We start from the raw sequence: 20,651 nt of genomic DNA, 5'->3' as shown, positions 1-20,651 counted from the left end.
CATAATTAACAAATATGCCCCTAATAACTCTTTCTTTACAATTTCGCCCTTACTTAGTGAAAATTTCACAACTAGACATAGTCTAATTTGAGAATTATAATTGATTAATCAAAACCAATTACACGAGTCTTACAAGCAATATTATCTCAACTAGTGCGGGGACCATGGGTCTATATAACCGAGCTTCCAATAAGTAGATCAAGAATTTATCACTAAAATTTACTAACTTATTAATTCTTCGTTGAATCAATGCATAGAACTTAGAATTGCACTCTCAGTATATAGAATGCTCTATATGTTCCACCATATAGACACCTCATTAGTTATAATCCTAATTTGATCAATGATCCTCTATATGAATGCTCTACACTGTAAAGGGATTAGATTACCGTTACACCCTACTATGTATTTTATCCTTAAAACACTTGACCCCGTATAAATGATATTTCAGCTTATGTGAAATGAGTACTCCACCATTTATGTTCGTTTGGTCAAGCTCGAAGGAGATCATCCTTTGCAAACTATTCGCCAGATAAAAGCTATAGATTCCATGTTTATGTCAGCGCTCCCACTCAATTGCACTACCGTGTTCCCAAAATGTACGTATCACCCTGACCTAAAAGTAGGTTTAACTAACAAATCAAAGAACACGAATAGCCTTTCAAGATTGAGCCTAATCATAACAGGATTAAGAACATTTGATCTAGGATCAACTAGGCGATATTGACTTGAATAGATTTTACGGTAAGTTTAATAAATCTAAGTCAAAGTTCAATATCGGTCCCTTCTGATGCATACTTCATGCATCCAACCTGAGCTTTACTTTAACCAATGTTCTGGAAAGAACATAGCATTTCTCCAAATGCAAGTAAACTCTTGTTGTAGATTATCATATCAGTAAAACCCTGTGTCTGATAAATCTAGGAAACTTTATTCACATAGTCATGTTTACTTTCCAAAGTGATGACAACACAATAAATAGGATCAAGTATGTGAAAAGGGTTTAAGATGAATTTATAAATCAAATAAACAAGCAATTGATAAAGTGAACCAAAACATACACAAATGAATGAAAAATATTTCTGTTTCTTTATTGATGTTGAATAAAATAGATTACATTGAAATGGAGTTTTATTTAGGGCATAAAACCCAACACACTCCCACTTGCACTAATATAAAACTAATCAGTACATATCAATTAATCCTAAATTCGGACGGTGCTTTTCAAAAGCTGTCACGGCCAAGACTTTGGTAAATGGATCAGCTAGGTTGTCCTCTGTGTCAACTTTCTCAACTAGTACATCCCCTCTTGCCACGTATTCTCTGATAATGTGATACTGCCTTTCAATGTGTTTGCTTCTCTTGTGGCTTCGAGGTTCTTTACTATTTGCTATTGCTCCATTGTTATCACAAAAGAGGCTTTTCCATTCCAGGAACGACACCTATACTGGTGAAGAACTTTCTTAGCCAGACAAGTTCTTTAGCAGCTTCGGCTGCAGCTATGTATTCAACTTCCATTGTCGAGTCCGATATCCCAGTTTGTTTTGCACTTCTCCAAACCACTGCTCCACCCCCAAGAGTAAACACCATCCCAGATGTAGATTTACTGTCTTCAAGACTTGCCTGGAAATCTGAATCAGTGTAGCCTATGGGATTTAAAGCACCACCCTTGTAGACTAACACAAGATTCCTTGTACTCTTTAAGTATTTCAGAATATACTTAACTGCATTCCAATGTTCATGTCCTGGATTAGACTGATACCTGCTCACGATTCCCACTGCATAGCAGATGTCAGGTCTAGTGCATAACATTGCATACATTAGACTTCCAACTGCAGAAGCATAGGGAATTTTCGCCATGTCCTCTATCTCTTGAGGATCAGTCGGACACTGTTCCTTAGATAGACGAATACCATATCTAGAAGGCATGTTTTCCCCATTGGTGTTGTTCATGGAGAATCTCTCTAAGACTTTGTCTATGTAGGTTGTTTGAGAGAGAGCAAGAGATCTGTTCTTCCGGTTTCTGATAATCTGAATACCAAGAACATAGGCTGCTTCACCCAAATCTTTCATATCGAATTGAGTGTTAAGCCATTCCTTGATGTGAGTCATTTTCTTGACATTGTTTCCAATAATCAAAATTTCATCAACATAAAGGACCAGGAATACTACTACTTAGTCTTCCTTGAGTTGGTAAACACAAGGTTCATCTTCATTCTGAAGAAAGCCGTAGGTCTTGATAATTTCATCAAACCTTTTGTTCCATGAGCGAGAAGCTTGCTTAAGTCCATAGATAGACCTATTTAATTTGCAAACTTTCTTTTCCTGCCCAGGAAGAACATAGCCTTCTGGTTGCTCCATATAGATGGTTTCTTCAAGTACCCCATTAAGGAAGGCAGTCTTGACATCCATTTTTCAGATTTCACAATCAAAAGCAACAGCTATGGAGAGAAGAAATCGGATGGATTTGATCATGGCAACAGGACTAAAAGTTTCCTCATAGTCCACACCTTCTCTTTGGGTATAACCCTTGGCTACAAGTCTAGCTTTAAAAGTTTCAACTTCGCCTCCAGCTCCTCTTTTCTTCTTGTAAACCCACTTGCATCCTATCGGATGATAGTCGTCAGGTGCGTCTACATATTCCCAGACTTTGTTCTTTTTCATGGAATCTATTTCTGAATCCATGCCGGCCGACCATCGTTTCCGTTAGGGACTAGCCATTGCCTGTTTATAGGTTAATGGATCGTCATCAATACCATCACCAACGACCATATTGATTTCACCATCCAAGCCATAACGAGCTGGTTTTGTTGAAACCCTCCCACTACGACGAGGTGCGGTGATCTTCTGAACAGAAACTTTAGTAGTAGATTTCTCAGTTGGTTCAGCTGAGGGAGTGGGATTGTCCTCTTCACGAGTGGAGGAGGACGGAACATTGGAAGGACTTATATCTGATAGCAATTCCTCTAGAACAACTTTACTTTTCAGTTTGTTGTCTTTAATATAGTTCTCTTCAAGGAAAGTAGCATTTGTAGAGACAAAAACTTTCTTATCCTTGTGACTATAAAATAGTCCACCCCTAGTCTCTTTAGAATTTCCGACAAACATGCATACTGTTGGAAATTATTTTACCAGGATCTTAGATCTACTCACAAGTATGTGTTTAACACCCTAAATATGAACTTTCTAAAACGATAAATTAAACACATATAAAGTTAAGAAAACCTTACATTGATGAAGCGGAATTAATGTCTCCTTCCGCTCAGATCTCTAACCCTTGTATCCTTTCTGTAGCAGAGTATAATCAAGATCTGAGCCTGAATGTCCTTCTTCTTCAAGTTTGATCCTTCACAGTCTTCAAATCTATGATTGAGTTACTGCTTGCTGTGTGTGGGCACTTACTCTTTCACTAGGGTCGAAATTTATGAAGAGAGAAAAGAGGAGAGGGTTTCGGCCAGGTATAGAAACTAGGGAAGACTCAGTTTTTCTGAAGAGAGAAATTTCTGTCAGAAAACAAATGAAAAGCATGTGATTTGACGGAGCCATCACTTTCTATTTATAGGCAACTACTAGGTTTAGGTTAGGAATTATTTGGCATTAAAATAATGAAAATATTAATTTGAAATCCCACAATAAGTGGCCGGCCATGGTGTGTTAGTGGGCCCCACTTGATTTTGCCGTTTTATCAAATTTTATTTCTATTTTCTCAAAAACGCCACTTTTCCAATTCTAACCTTTTAAATGCCAAAAGTAATTACTTAATAACTAAAATAGATTATTAAATAATATTGTCATTTAATTTAATTATTAACTAGACATATAAAGTCCATTAATAAATAAATAAACCTAGAATCTCTTTTCTTTACAATTTCGCCCCTGCTTAGTGAAAATTCATAAAATTAGACATAGTCTAACTTTAGAATTATAATTGATCAATCACGAATCAATTAATGAGTCTTACAAGCAGAATGTTCTCAACTAGAATGGGGACCATGGATCTATATGCTGAGCTTCCAATAAGTGAACCAAATTTACCAAGTAAATTCCTACTTATTAACTCTTCGTTGAATCCACTCTTACAACTTAGAATTGCACTCTCAGACTTATATAGAGCATATTATATGTTCCACGATATCAATATGCTATCTCATTTAACCATTGTTATAATCTTATTGTGATTTAAAGATCCTCTATATATATGATCTACATCGAGATGGGATTTCTTTACCGTTCTCACCCCTCAATGTATTTTGCCCCTTAAAACACTTAGCTACCTATAAATGGTGTTTAGTGATCTAACGATTAGTCAGTTAAACAAGAGCTCATCCATTTACTTCTATTTGCTAAGCTCGAAGGGAATCATCACTTGACTTCTATACACCAGTAGAAGCTATAGATTCCTTATTTATGTTCAGCACTCCCACTCAATCATACTATCATGTTCCCAAAATATACGTATCACCCTGACCCAAAAGTAGGCTTAACTAATAAATCAAAGAACATGAATAGTACTCCTGAGTTGAGCCTAAGCATATCAGGATTTAGATTCTTTTAATCTTAAGATCAACTACTGATATTGACTTGGAAAGATATATATATAACGGTAAGTTTAAAATATCTTAACTTAGTTGCAATATCGGTCCAGTCCAATGTATACTCCATACATTCGAAACTAGCATACTTTACTAATGTCCTGGAAAGAACATAACACTTACTCCAAGTGTAAGTACACATCATCGCTGATTATCACATTAGTGTAAATCCAATAACACCGATGAAACAGGGACCAAGACTTTTGATTCATATGATCACAATCACATTCCACTGTGTTGACGATACTGTAATTGTGAATAAACATATGATCTGGATTTAACTGATCCTGTGTGTAAATGTAATAAACATATTAATCCACTAGCTTGAAAAATTCATGCGAACATCAATCACTTCAAATTTCTTATATGGATAACTAATCAGATTGTAAAGAGTTTTATTTAGGGCATAAAACCCAACACATACTTCGGTACGTGATTCAAGTTTGCCTTCTTTCTTTCTTTCTTAAGACATGAGCAGGGCACCCCCAAATTCTGTAATGGCGTAAACTAGGTGTACGACCATTCCAAAGTTCGACGGGTGTCTTAGGGACTTCTTTAGATGGAACAACATTTAAAATGTCATTTGCCATCTGAATAGCATATCCCCAGAAGGACGTAGACAGAGTTGAATAACTCAGCATAGACCTAACCATTTCCAAAAGAGTGCGATTTCTTCTTTCTGCAACTCCATTTTGTTGTGGAGTGCTTGGGGCAATGTATTGGGATTCAATTCCAAGTTCAATTAAATGATCTTTGAACTGCATATCCATATATTCTCCACCCCTATCAGTTCGCAAGATCTTTAATGATTTACCTAATTGGTTTTGAGCTAAAGCATGAAACTCCTGAAACTTTTCAAATGTTTCAGATTTCTTTTGCATTAGGTAAAGAAAACTATATCTAGAGAAATCGTCAATGAAAGTGACAAAATACTCATAACCACCTCGGGCTTTGACATTCAAAGGTCCGTAGACATCGGAATGCACTAACCCTAGGGGGAATTTGGCACGCTCTCCCTTTGCAGAGAAAGAACGTTTAGTCATTTTTCCTTCTAGGCAGGACTCGCATACTGGCAGTTCACCTAAGACGATATTTTTCAATGGACCCCCTTTTGTTAGCCTATTGAGTCTATCAAAGCCTATATGACCTAAACGTAAATGCCATAGATAAGTTTGATCATCATTATCAATCTCTTTTCTTTTGAGGTTTCTAGGTTTAGCTACATTGAAAAGTTCACTATTTAGTGAGATTTGAGTATTCGGTCTTAAAACAAAAAGCCCTTGTTCCATGGTAGCAACACATATTTGAAATCCATTACGAGAAATTGAACAATTTGTACTCGAAAAATTTAATATATAAGATTGTGTTTGCAAACATGAGACACTAATCAAGTTTCTACTAAAGTTTGGAATAAATAAAATATTTTCTAAAATTAAAAATCTTTGTTGAAACTTGATGCTGGCTTTTCCTCTAGCTTTCACCGACACTAATTTGCCATTGCCAACTTTAAGCTTTAACTCTCCTGGAAGCAGATTTTCCCAAGTTTCAAGCAACTGCAGTGAAGAACATACATGGTTAGTAGACCCAGAATCAACAATCCAGACGGATTTGTCGTTCTCTAAAATACATGATTCAAAGACAAAAGCATTACCTTCGTTTGAATTGTTTAGAAGCCTGGGACATCGTTCTTCTTGATGTCCCATTTCATTACAATTCGAACATAGAAGATTATGTCTGATAATTGTACTTGAAGAAGCAGCTTTGCTAGATCCTTCATACCTAGTCCTTTTCCTCTTATTATGAATTGCAAACCCAGGGGGACCTATTGCAATCAGATTCCGTTCATGAGCTCGTAATTCTGCTTCGAGCTTGTCCATGTCGGAGGAGTTGAAATTGTTGATCATATAAGAAATAAAAAATTCATTATACTCCGGAGGAAGACTATTAAGGATGAGTTGGACCCATTGTTCTCTTGATAAATCAATTCTTAGTAGATTTGCCATTTGGAACTTCAGATTCATCATCAACAGGTGCGAGTTTATGCAACTACCAGGATGCATTTTCACACTATAGAGTTCTTTTGCTAAGATATTAACTAGGAGAGGGTCGGGGTGAGGGTTATTCATAATGACACTACAACACATCAATAAAACTGAAGTAAGGTTTTGGTTCATAAATTCACACACATGTTCAGAAAATAACAAATAATTACATATGTTATAGAAATACTAAATCTAACATAGTTTATTTTCCAAGGTCTTTCAACAAACTGATACAGTGTCCCGTTTAGGCGAGAGTCAAAGCATCGTCCATTGAATAGAGTTGTCAACTCATCTAAAATGATAACCATTCTAGCAACCTTTTATTCGATCAAGATTGGAATTCAGCGTTGTCCCGTTTAGGCGAGAGTCAAGGCAATTCTATCTTATGAGCTTCCACCATTGTTTCATAATTTGCAAGTCAAGTATGGTCGCCACCATTAGGGTGATCCATACCATACAAAACACTTACAAACTACTTATCTTTCGAGATTAAACGGTGCGAAATTGCTAATGAACGTTCCTCCATTAGGGAGGATTACTCACTAAAACAAACGCGATGTAAAACCAACAATGGAGATCGAATGTCTCTTGATTAAAAGCTCATTATTTAAAAAATATATGTATTTTGTATAATCATTTTATTCGATATTATAATAATGAAAAATTACAAATTAAAGTTGGTTTAATTAAAAATCAACTTTAATTAATTTTCAATTATTATTTAATTCGAAAAATAAATTCGAATAAATATCGAACAAGTTCCATATTATAATAATGAAAAATTACAAATCAAAGTTGGTTTAAATAAAAAATCAACTTTAATTAAATTTGAATTATTATTTAAATTCAAAAAATAAATTCGAATAAAATGGAACAAATTGGAAAATATCTTGTTTAAGTTGTTTTAGAAGTATCTAAAAAATCAACTTAAATATCTTTCAAATCAGATTTAATTAAATTAAAATTAAGTTGTAACCACTTAATTTGAAAATATTCCATTTTAAGTTAATATTCGAAAAGATATTAACTTAAAAAATATCTAAAATATTCCATTTTAAGTTAATATTCGAAAAGATATTAACTTAAAAAAAATATCTAAAGAATCTTAATAACCAATGCCTAAAATTCCTCAACTTAATTTTGAAATTTTAAATCCAAAGGATATTCAGATTTAAGTTGGTTAGTTGTAGATAACTAAATATCAACTTAAATAGGAATATTTAATGAAAAATTTAAATTAAGCTTCAGAAAGAATCTAGATGGTTATAATTCTATATTTAATTAAATACAAGAAAATACATATAGTTTAGCTTAGAATATAAAATTCTTTAAACTATGGTTTTCTTAAATTAATTTCAAAATAAATGAAATTAATTATGTTGCTAATCAATTTTATTAGGTTAAACTAATTTAATTAACCTAGTACAGTTATTCAAATCAGGCAAATGGGCCTTCACAATTGGGGTGGTTCATGTGAGGGGGTGCTGGGTTCAGTATGTCGTACCCACTTCTATGACTCCCAACTCTCACACAAGGCCCAAAAGAGAGGAATTTAACCTTAAAATGAACAACTGTTATTAATTGAGTAGGCCCAAAAACTAAATGGGCCTAAATAAAATCTATCAAGAACTATGACATTTTATTTAGCAACAACAACCTATATGCATCTATAATGAAATTAAACACATAGGCTCACACAGGCATACTTTGGATGGGTCCTATCATGTTGCTAGGTCATACACAGATGAAAGAAGATTGTAAATTTACCTATTACAAATTATTTACTTGACCAAGGGAGCCATCACATTATTAGATCTGGCAAAAAGTTAACCATGGCTATTTGCAATCAAGTAATAATAGGTTTTAAAAACTTACAAACAAGCTAAAACACATACTCCTGCAACAAAGTTAGCTGGATAGTTGGATGTCAGATTTATTTAATTTTAAATAAATAATTTCGAAAAAATAATTAATTAAATAAATAAAAAATTATTTTCGAAAATTTAAAAAAAAAAATTGAAAAATTTCGAAATTTAAAAAAAAATATTTAAATTAAACCTACAATTTTGAAAAATTAAGTTTCAACCAACCTAAATATCATTTCAAAATTTGCTAACTACTATTTAAAAAATTTAATGTTATTTTATAAATAAAAATTAAAAAAAGATAAATGAATATATTTTTCAGATTTTAAATGTAATTTAAATAAATAAAATAACAAAATTTAAAAGTTAGCAAAATATCTTACATCTATTTAAAATTACATGATTATAGTTATCTTATTTTAAAATTTAAATAAGGTCAAATTATTTAAAAAAGATTTAATTCAAAAAAAATTAAAATCTGACCTTAAATTTAAAAATAAGATAAGATATAATCAAATTTAAAAATAAGATAGATAATTAAGCAAAAAAGATAGATATTTACTATTTTTCAAATTCAAATTACACTCATATCATGAATTAAATTTAAAAAATATTAAAAAAATTAATTATGATAATTAGAATTGAATTAGGAATAGTAAATGTATAAATACAGAACTACACAAAAAATCGGAAGTTAAATCGAAATTGAGTTTTGTAAAAAAGTAACTTGCTTAATTTTTTTCCATACTATCGTATAAAAATAATTCCAGAAACAGATATTCAATTATTTTGCACGAAAATTCACAAACATCAATAATCAATAATCAAATAACACTCAATACAACATGATACCATCCAAAACATCAAACAATCGTTTTAAAGTCCAAATTTCTTGCAAGCAAATCAATTACCATGGCTCTGAGGCCAGTTGTTGGAAATTATTTTACCAGGATCTTAGATCTACTAACAAGTATGTTGATTAACACCCTAAATATGAACTTTCTAAAACGATGAAATAAACACATATAAAGTTTAGGAAACCTTACATTGGGTGCAGTGGAATTAAATGACTCCTTCCGTTCAGATCTCTAACCCTTGTATCCTTTCTGTCGCAGAGTATTATCAAGATCTGAACCTGGATCTCTTTCTCTGAATCTTTGATGCTGAAACTCCTTTTGCTGAAAATCTTTCTTCACGATGTTCCTCACTATGATTGAGGTATTGCTTGCTGTGTGTGGGCACTACTCTAATCACTAAGGGGTATCGAAATACTAAGGAAGAAGAGAGAGAGAGAGTGGCGGCCAAAGGTAGAGAGAGAGGCTCAGGTTTTTCTGAATGAAAAGTGTAATTTTCCTGAAGCCTTCACTATCTATTTATAGCATTCCACTAGGGTTAGGTTTGAATTATTTGGCATTAAAATAATGAAAATATCAGAGGATAAATCCTATAAAAGTGGCCGGCCATGGCTTATTGGATTTGGGCCTCACTTTTTGCAATTTTGCAGTTTATCACTTTTGTATCTGATTTTCTCAAAAACGCCAATTTTCTAATTCAACCATTTAAATGCCAATTCTAACTATTTAATAACTATAAATAATTATTAAATAATATTGTCATTTATCATATTTATTAATTGAACCATACAAAGTATCATAATTAACAAATATGCCCCTAATAACTCTTTCTTTACAATTTCGCCCTTACTTAGTGAAAATTTCACAAATAGACATAGTCTAATTTGAGAATTATAATTGATTAATCAAAACCAATCACACGAGTCTTACAAACAATATTATCTCAACTAGTGCGGGGACCATGGGTCTATATAACCGAGCTTCCAATAAGTAGATCAAGAATTTATCACTAAAATTCACTAACTTATTAATTCTTCGTTGAATCCACGCATAGAACTTAGAATTGCACTCTCAGTATATAGAATGCTCTATATGTTCCACCATATAGACACATCATTAGTTATCCATTGTTATAATCCTAATTTGATCAATGATCCTCTATAAGAATGATCTACACTGTAAAGGGATTAGATTACCGTTACACCCTACTATGTATTTTATCCTTAAAACACTTGACCCCGTATAAATGATATTTCAGCTTATGTGAAATGAGTACTCCACCATTTATGTTCGTTTGGTCAAGCTCGAAGGAGATCATCCTTTGCTTACTATTCGCCAGATAGAAGTTATAGATTCCATGTTTATGTCAGCGCTCCCACTCAATTGCACTACCGTGTTCCCAAAATGTACGTATCCACCCTGACCTAAAAGTAGGTTTAACTAACAAATCAAAGAACACGAATAGCCTTTCAAGATTGAGCCTAATCATAACAGGATTAAGAACATTTGATCTAGGATCAACTAAGCGATATTGACTTGAATAGATTTTACGGTAAGTTTAATAAATCTAAGTCAAAGTTCAATATCGGTCCCTTCCGATGCATACTCCATGCATCCAACCTGAGCTTTACTTTAACCAATGTTCTGGAAAGAACATAGCATTTCTCCAAATGCAAGTAAACTCTTGTTGTAGATTATCATATCAGTAAAACCCTGTGTCTGATAAATCTAGGAAACTTTATTCAACAGGATCAAGTATGTGAAAAGGGTTTAAGATGAATTTATAAATCAAATAGACAAGCAATTGATAAAAAGAACTAAAACATACACAATTGATGTTGAATAAAATAGATTATATTGAAATGGAGTTTTATTTAGGGCATAAAACCCAGCATGATTTTCTAAACAAAACTAAAAAGGTTCAATTGATATTGCCGCACAAATCGCCACCAATATTGCAACCTAAATCGCAATCCTAAATCACCATTAATATCACAATCTCAATCATGCTTAGTCGCAATCCTAAATCACCTTTAAACCATATCACAATCTCAGTCATGCTCTGTCGCAACCTAAATTGCAACCCATCGCAACCTAGAATAACCATTAACCATATCGCAATCTCTGCTATGCCCCCTTCGCAACCCAAATCCCAATCTCTCTTCCTCTTCCTCTAAGTCATTCTCTTGAGCCAAAGGTCAGTAACTCTTTCAATGATTTTTGAAAATTTGTTGGAGCCGAAGGAGATGATTTTGTACGTAAAGCTTCATACCACTTTTTTCTTCTATCTTTCTTCTTTGTTAGAATCGCAGCCTCTGGAGATGGTGCGTGGCTTCAACTTTAGTTTTGCAAAATAAAAACTTATATTTGTATTAATGCTACAAAAAATTACTTACATGCAAAAAAAAAAAAAAATAAGTTTAGCGGCAGTTGTATAAAACTAATACGTTATTTTAGTAAATTAAATAGCAAAAACCACTGCAAAGTGTAACTGTAAATTGTCCATATCAGGTAGCCTTCCTACGTCCTAAGTTGGACGCAACTACGTGATCACTGACTCACTGCCTTTAATGTAGAGAAATAAGCAAGGTCTCTACTGCTTATCAAAAAGAAAAAACAAACATGAAGTTCTATTTTTGATCTTACTACAAAGACTCACTGCTTTTATTTATAAATGAAACCAATATTGCACAGCTGGATACGACGTTTTTATTCAATAATGAGGAATGCAGCCAGCGGGCCTATGAATTTATTTGGGTAATATTCCAGTATCTGGTTGGATAGACTCGCATCACAGGCTTATTTTCACAAGCACTAGCACTAACAGATTTTTCCAGTTTACAAACAAGCCCCAAAGGTTGCCTTTCCATGCATCAAAATGTCGACATTTCTCCTAGCAGCTTTGATATGTTCGTTTCCAGAATTTCTCTACTAGGAGTATCAGACATCTATATGACAGTTCCATCTTTTATAGCTGCTTTCTCTACTACGATGGTGATTCCAGACCGAATATGAAATCCCTCTTCCGGTCTATCTGCTTCTTCAACTCCCTAGAAAAAGATGATGAAATTAAGCACAAAAGAAAGAAAAAAAATCCTTTCATAGTTACATACAACTTAAATAGCGATATGCAGCTGCGCTTACATCTCTGTTCATGATGATCACATCCTTTCCAATCTTTGCATTCTTATCGATGATACAGTTCCTGAGAAAGAGACAATTAGTCAGGACCTTAACTCTAAAATCTGATGAAGAACCTTAATATTAGAGTTACATCACAGGCCAATATTCATGTCTGAGTTACCTAGTTTTCGTGTTCTGTCCTATGCCAATAGGAACCTTCCCCTCAGCCAACAGAGATGCAATCTCAGATTCAGTTTGGTAGTAGTCTGCACCCATCATTATGGTGTCCTGTAATCGAACATGACCATTGAACAAAACAAGTTTAGCCATAGGGAATGCATCCGAAAAACAACTAACGACTCTTTCTGAAATTTGTGATGATTTACCTTAAGCTCTACACCATAGTCCAATCGTGAGCGTTCACCCACAATGGAATGTTCGACACTACATTCTCTCAAGAAACATCCGTGTGAGATTATAGCATCCACAATCTACACACCCGACTGAAACATAAATAGACTGCAGTGAAATAAGACAGAAACTGAACCAAATTTGATAAGCATACCCGACACTTGTCTATCTTGGTTGGAGGTAAGAATCGAGGAGACGTGAAAAAAGGTGTTTTGGGATCATAAAACTCAAACTTTGGAATCTGCATTAAAAAAGAGATGGTCTATTAAATTTTGTTAGTTTCGTCACATTTGAAGTTAATGTGAGTAACTACAAGTTACTAAAAGGAACATTATGGTAGAGTCGTATCAACAATCTGCTACACGAAAGTAGCCTTTAAATGCTTTAGTTGGTAAGAAAATCATTCGATGGACACCATATTTGTTTTATAAGGAAGAGCTAGAAAGTAGTATCTTATTGGATGGTTCTAGCATACCATTGATATGAAACCTAAGAACATGCGAGCTTGAACCAATTAAACTAGAAAATATCCAATGAATTGAAACATCTATAATGGAGATTACCTTGTCAGTAAGGGCTAAGTTGGCATCATAGAACGTCTTTATGGTCCCAATATCCTCCCAATAGTCACTGAATAAATAGGCCTATCAAAGTAAAATGAATGTAATTTCTTAGTACTTAAATCAAAAGTTAGAAACTCTAAATTGAGAATCCAGTTCCAGTATAATAAAAACTGAAGTGACAATTTAAAGATTGATTCTCTTACTTGAACATCATGCTCCTTCACAGCTGCAGGGATAATTTCTGATCCAAAGTCATTAGATGTAGGATATCTCCACCGTAGGAGCTTTAGCAAAATTTCTGTCTTAAATGCATAAACTCCCATGGATGCAATGTATGGTGATGTCATGGCATCTTGTTTGGACAGCCCTAGAAGAGTGGTATCTGCTTGCTGTAGAAAGCAAGCAAAGAATGTCTATATATGAGCAGAGTACAATATTTCAAATGGTAATAAAACCACCGTAGATTAAAATGTTATAAGGTAAATAAATTCTGAACGTAAGTAATAAATACACATTGTTATCAAAGTCCAACTATGACTCTGATTTATTTTGTCAGCTAGAATATCTCAAATAAACTAATACTAGTACGAAGTTTTTCTGCAATTTGCAGTGCGTACTTAATGATGATTTATAGTTTTATCGAAATTGAAACAATTAAATCTATGAGTGCTTAGTTTTTATTGAAGCCAATAAACTCTAGAAACAATCAAACTGAAAAATCTGAAGGCAGTGCGCAGTGCGGATGAGATATCCATTGCTTGCTCACCATTGCTTTGAGATCAGCACCTGATGGTTTTTCAGCAAACTGGGAAATACGCCCTCGGCTGTCCACCTTTACCAGTCCATAATCTGATGCACGTCTGAAAACAATTGGTTCGACTATAAATTTTATTTAAGAAGTAGAAGTTGATCCAAAAGGTAACATTGTTATTATCCAAATTATCATTGATCTTTCTCTTCTGAATTAACCAGAAAGAAGTAGATTAAAATTACAATTAAAAACCTAGATAAAGTTCATATGATCTTCATATAAAAAAAATATTCAATGAATAAATCAACAAAAAAAAAAAGACAAAAGAAGGCTAATCAGACCTGTCATCTACTGCTGCACAAGAAATTGTGATATCAGCATTTCTGTCGATGTGGCTCTGTAAATTTATTGTAAATAAGTATATAATTCAATTATAAATCAATAGTTCTATGTTAAAAGAAATTTCATTGTCTTGTACCTGCACAAAGTCCATATAATCCATCCGGTAAAGATGATCACCAGACAAAATTAGAATGTTCTCAATGTTTCGGTTCTTGGCATCCTAAAAGAATTGACAATGTTATGTGAGACAATTTCATTTTGAAGCTGAAAAAAGAAAAAATTCTTTGCAAGGTCATATTCTTCTTTCCTCCTTAAATATGGTAAAAGCTTTGGGAAACTTCACACAAACCTCAAACACCCACGTAAATTGCCTCACAGCATCTGCGGTCCCTTGGAACCACTTCATTCCTGCCTCTCCTTGTGTTTGAGTAGCTGCTAAGACCTATCCATGAAGTGAATTGACCTTTTAAGCCACCAAAAAATCAACATACATATGCAATGCACCTAGCTTATTTTATTCATATTAATAGGTAAAATTTCCACAGACATATCATTCTGCTACAAGAGTACTGTCAAAAGTGATTTATCTGTAAATATCCCAAAAATAATTTCCTCAATGCACAATCAAGAGGTTTTTAATTTTTTTTTTAAATAATAATAATAATAATAATGATAATGACAATATAAAATGATAAATTGTGCTCCTTAACTGTATCATCTACAACTATGAATCTGATCAAGGGCAATCTAACTACCAAATCAATGACTGACACGAAGGACATGGAAATTTCATATGCTTAAAGGGTTTTCATACCTCCACAAAACCATCACCAAAATTGATGCCATTTCCAAAGTATGTTCGGGCGATGTGACGATTGAGAGAAGCAGAATTGAACTGGGTCAGTACAAAGATCTTGTTTATGCCACTATTGATGCAATTGCTCATGGGAATATCTATGAGCCTATAGCATCCTCCAACCGGGACCTGCAATTCAAAACATTCATCATTAAAAACTCCTAACCATGTGTTGTCATTACGAACGTATTGGATATAATATAAGATATAGAAAAAAAAAATTAAAACAATATGATCTCGTTAAATAGTTAAAGAAAAAACTATGAGCAGTATTATCTCTTACAGCAGGTGTCGCAGCTCGTCTCGTAAGAGGAAAGAGCTGAGTCCCTGCCCCTCCTCCCAAAATGATTGCAGCAACATTTTTCGGGTCCGCTCTTCGTCTATGAAATTGAGGGACTTGAAGGGTCTGTCTCTGACAATGAATTAGAGATCAAGAGTTACTATATATTTAAGAAGACGAAACTCTATAAGTAGAACAAAAAAACAGACATCAAAGTGATCACAGAAAAATTTACCAGAGTCTCCTTGGTGTTATTTGATGTAAGAAGAGCAAAAACAACAGCGGGTTTGGCTCTACTGACTCCTTTCACTACCTTTTTGACCCAAACATTGTTGTTGTTCAGGCTTCCCCTGATTCGCTCCCCCCAAATCCCATTCTCTCCGTATCTGAGACTACCTTGACTTGGTTTAGCCAAACGGGCGTTAGGTTTTATGGTCACACTAGAGATATTCATACCAGTTATCATCGTATTTGAGGCGATATTAGATCAGGAAAAACAAAAGGCAACAGTCTTAAGCGGCTACTAAGTAGAATGACTGTTTGGTCACACACTTAGTGAAGTACGTGGAATGATAATAAAACCTTAAAAACAAGTGAGCCCCGAAAGGAATGTTAGTTAAGAAAAAGCCGAACCTAGCGAAAGTTGATAAGAATTAGAATGAAACTCATGGTATCCAGATCAGAAATATTGCTCAGAAAGTATATTATTATTATTGATCGAGTATCCAGATGGAATCAAAGAAAACATATTTGAAGGAAATGATTAGGAAATAAAAGGAGAAGCGACTCCAGTAAGAGTAAGAGTGGGGATTAAAATTGTCGAAAATATGGGAGTTGATTCAGTTGAATGAAAAGTGCGTGAGTGATCAGGATGGGAATGGAAAGTAGTAAGCTTTATTGGCTCGTGAGCCCTCTTTATTGGCTTGTGAGCCCTCACGAGAAATCCTCCAATTTTTTCATGAAAAATTATAGCAAATAATTATAGGGTACTCCTCCCGGTGAGAGAATCATTTTTGCTCCTGCCTCCATTCTAATTGGTTAAATAATGAAAGTGCATGAAATTAAGATGGGTTAGTAAACATATAAATATTATATATACAGTAGAACTTTTATTTAAGAATACTCTATTCAAGAATAACCTCTAATTTGTTATAAAAAAATAAAGTCCTAATTTGGGCCAATTATAAATAAGAATAACCTCTATATTGTAATTAGTTATACATTTTTAAGTCTCGTATTAATAAAATATACCTCTATATAAGAATAATTACATCTTAAAAAAATATATATATTTTATAAATTTATTTATGTAGAATTAATAATTTTATTTCAAATTATAGTACATGTATAAATATTATATGTACTCGAAAATAATTCTAATATAATATAGTATTAAGAATTGTTTACTGTTAATTTTGTTACATTGATATTTTTTGATATTTTGATTTTTTTTCAAGTGTAACTCTATTTAGTTATAACCTCTCAATTAAAATATTATTTTTTTGGTCCCAAGTGTATTCTTAGATAGAGGTTCTACTGTATATGGGTAGTTATTATTTTTTTTTAAAAAAAAAACTGCTATTTAGTTATTTTAATACTATTTTTTTTAAAATAAAAAAAAAAATTGAATGGTATTGTATAACAGAAAAAAAAAAAACAAACATAAGACCAATTCCATCGTACACATCCAATAAACGAACAAAAACAAAAAACAACAACCAAGTACATATACCGACATACAATTAATCATTAAAAAAAAAATAAGATCAAAAGTAAACATTTAATATTACATATAATTATTTAGATCAATATGCTACCATACTCATTAGCATAACTATAGACCCTAATTCTAGGAGGGGCCAAGTGTAATGTTTATTTTTCCAATACAAATATAAGAACTTATTTAGTGAGCAAAATAAATGAACATGGCTTCATCTTAATACTTATATATAGTAGTAATTATTTAATTATTTATTAAGAGATATATATTTTATTATGGAAAGAAAAAAGAACATTTAATTAAAAAAAATAGGAAGAAGAAACTACATAAAACATAAAGATGACGACATTGATAATTTGATAGAGGCACATTTCAAAATAACTGGCCAAATAAGCACTGGTGCAAGATCTCCCATAAAAAAAAATAAAAAATAAAAAGAAGAGATCTTGAACTAGTCAATTTTATTTTTAGAAATACTAATTTCTTTTCTTTTTTTAATAATTTGAATATTATTTAAATAATTTTTGTTAGAAATAATTTGAATAGAGAATCAAGTTGAAATAATTTTATTGGAAACAATTTAAATAGAGAGTCGGGTAGAAATAATTTTTTAAAAAAATCAAATCAAGCATAGAATATAGAAGAATTTTTTTTTTTTTTTAAAAAAAAAAGCTAACCTATTCATTTTTTAAAAAGGTAAAAAAAAAAATGAGATCATGCCTAGATTATAGAAAAATTAAAAATAAATAATAAAAATTCTATGTGTAATACCTCATGATAATCAAATAAACTACAACAAATTATTACCATTAGATTAAAAATCAAATGTTTAAAAAATACCCTCATGAGTGAAAGCATAAGTGATGCTCTCACATAAAAATTTTCCAATAATTATATATACTTTTTAATTTTTAACTTTATTTTTTTTTAAGATATATTTATTTTTATAGATAATGACTTTATTAGACCGTTTAAATTAATATAAGTTATAGTGAGTATATTAGGCAAGCCATTCATAAAAGTGGGTATATTTTAATAAAATATAATATGAATGTATATTTGATTAGTGGAGAAAAAAAAAAGTATTTCTCAACTTATCCCAATAATTCATATGGTCTCATTTTTACACTTTAAAATAGTTCTTTTTTTTACATTTTTACGGAATTCTACATAGAAATTCTTATAGCAATTAACGGAGCAACCTAAATCATAATCAAAATTCGTATAACAACTCACATAGAAACCACTAGAAAAATCATCAGAACATCCCAAACCGTAAATTTAGAAAGAAAAAAAAAAGGTTAAAAAATAGCATATGAGATAATTTCCCATAATTCAAATCATAGCATTAAATAAGTAAATGTTCTTATTTTAAAACTTAACTCTTTTATACTTATTATTATTGTGAAAATTACATGAAATATGAAATTTATAAAAAAAAAAAGTTACAAAAATAGAGCATTTTTAGGTTTGCCACTCTTCTATGGTATTTTTTTACATTTAAGATTTTTATGGTATTTGATACGCCATAATTTTGTAAACCTAATATTCAAACTCATATTTGATATTTTTGTTTCTAGGCTTCTAGCTTAATTAGTTTTAATTTTTTTAGTATGTTTTACATTTATTTTAGGGTTTCTTTCAATTTGGGAAATTTACACCAAATACTAACTTTCTTTTTTCAAAACATTACATTTATAATTTAACAAGGAAATTTTTATATTTATACATTTCTTAATTTTTTTTTCTTCTTTACTGTTTTCTACTTATTAAAGCTTCAAAAAGCTTTTTTTTTTTTTATATATGTATATATTTTTAGTCAATTTTGGCTCTCTTTTTTCTTTTTATTATTTATGTTAGTTGCTGACTTTTTTTTTTTCTTTCTTTAGCTTCTCTTTCTCTATTTTTCTTTTTTATTTTTTTCTAATTTCTCTTTGTGTCTCTTTTTTTTTTTTAATTTTTTTCTCAAACTAATTTTTTTTTATCTTTGTATATATATAAGTATATATATAATAAGTGTACATTTTTATATCTCATTTTTTCCACACTCTTTTTCTCTCTTACGAAAAAATTAAGAGCACTGCTCCTATATTTTTCTATCTTTTACATGATTAATAAAAGTAGTATATTTTTTTTTTGAATGTTTTGTAGTTTATTTAGAGTTATAATCTATGGATGATTTGTATATTTTAACAAGATTGATATCTTGATATTTTTCTTTTAATTTATAACTGTTATAAATATTAATAGGGTAAATTGCGGCATAAATAATTAATGTTTCAGATTTTATACACTTAAATACCTAATGTTTATTTTTGGAGACAAAAATACCTAATGTTACAATTCTCTTACACTGTTACTACCACTTCCGTTAAATCATGGACACGTGGAGCGTTCAGATGCATTACATTTATTTTTATTTTATTTTTAAAACTTAATATTCTTAACATCAGAAACTAAATGCTACTTGTTTAAAAAAAAACCTGTTCTCATAACAATATTTACATGATATTGGCACTTCAATTCGATAATCATGTTCCATATACTACACTAGTTCACTCAGCTATGGTAATTTAGTATTGCATCTCTCTTATTTTTTTTAAAAAAAAACAAGTAATATTTAGTTTTTGATATTAAGAATATTAAATTTTAAAATAAAATAAATAAATGTAATGCATTTGAGCCCTCCACGTGTCCATATTTATGAATTTATAACTCAAGTGGTAGTAACGGTGTAAGAGAATTGTAACATTAGTTATTTTTACCACCATAAATAAACATTAGGTATTTAAGTGTATAAAATCAAAAACATTAGGTATTTATGCCGCAATATACCCATATTAATAATTATGTGGATGTCCAAATCTTTTATTTATTATCATTAATTGTAATCAACATTCCTCTTTTTCTTAGTTTCCCTTTTTCTTAGTTTCTTAATATTTTACTCTTGTATTTGTATAAATAGGGGTTCACCCCATTGGAATAAATAACTGACAAATTCTCATTCACTTTCTCTTTCTCTCTTCATCTTCTTCTTCTTTCTTTTCATCTACTTTATATTATTTTATAACACGTTATGAACACGAGTCTCTGCCCAAGCCTCAAGCATGAGTCTTTGCCCAAGTCCCAATGTAAGTATCTTGTTAAAGTTCTTGAATTGTTTCAAAGTCAAAATACACAAAATATATATTTATATATATACTCATCTGATTGAAACAATTTAAGAATCATTTGGTTTTCTTTTTCTTTTTA

General features: G+C 31.6%; 1 protein-coding gene across 2 annotated transcripts; it reads right to left on the bottom strand.

Moving 5' to 3' along the window:
- Nucleotides 1–11,783: 11,783 nt before the first annotated feature.
- Nucleotides 11,784–16,683, bottom strand: LOC115712818 (glucose-1-phosphate adenylyltransferase large subunit 1). 2 transcript variants are annotated; one of them, XM_030641196.2, is made up of 14 exons: nt 15,915–16,683; nt 15,683–15,811; nt 15,358–15,528; nt 14,893–14,985; nt 14,680–14,763; nt 14,543–14,598; nt 14,217–14,310; nt 13,654–13,839; nt 13,451–13,531; nt 13,042–13,128; nt 12,863–12,967; nt 12,658–12,764; nt 12,498–12,558; nt 11,784–12,403 (listed from the first exon to the last, which is right to left on the bottom strand). In XM_030641196.2, exons 1-14 carry the CDS (start codon nt 16,143–16,145, stop codon nt 12,302–12,304), a joined length of 1,587 nt encoding a protein of 528 aa, XP_030497056.1. In that variant the 5' UTR covers nt 16,146–16,683; the 3' UTR covers nt 11,784–12,301. The 2 variants fall into 2 exon arrangements, with proteins under 2 accessions (XP_030497056.1, XP_060969548.1); XM_061113565.1 differs by having other exon boundaries at nt 13,654–13,863; nt 15,915–16,623.
- Between the last annotated feature and the right edge of the window lie 3,968 nt (nt 16,684–20,651).

This window comes from Cannabis sativa, chromosome 4, assembly GCF_029168945.1.
Source record: "Cannabis sativa cultivar Pink pepper isolate KNU-18-1 chromosome 4, ASM2916894v1, whole genome shotgun sequence".
NCBI classification, from domain to species: Eukaryota; Viridiplantae; Streptophyta; class Magnoliopsida; order Rosales; family Cannabaceae; genus Cannabis; species Cannabis sativa.
This window is presented reverse-complemented; position numbering and strand designations above follow the sequence as displayed.

Coding starts and splice junctions, on each gene's coding strand:
- LOC115712818 (XM_061113565.1), bottom strand. CDS start 16,145: ATGATAACTGGTATGAATATCTCTAGTGTGACCATAAAACCTAACGCC. Junction 14,311..14,542: donor TGTGCAGCAGTAGATGACAG/GTCTGATTAGCC, acceptor AATTGTTTTCAG/ACGTGCATCAGATTATGGAC. Junction 12,559..12,657: donor GGACAGAACACGAAAACTAG/GTAACTCAGACA, acceptor TCTCTTTCTCAG/GAACTGTATCATCGATAAGA.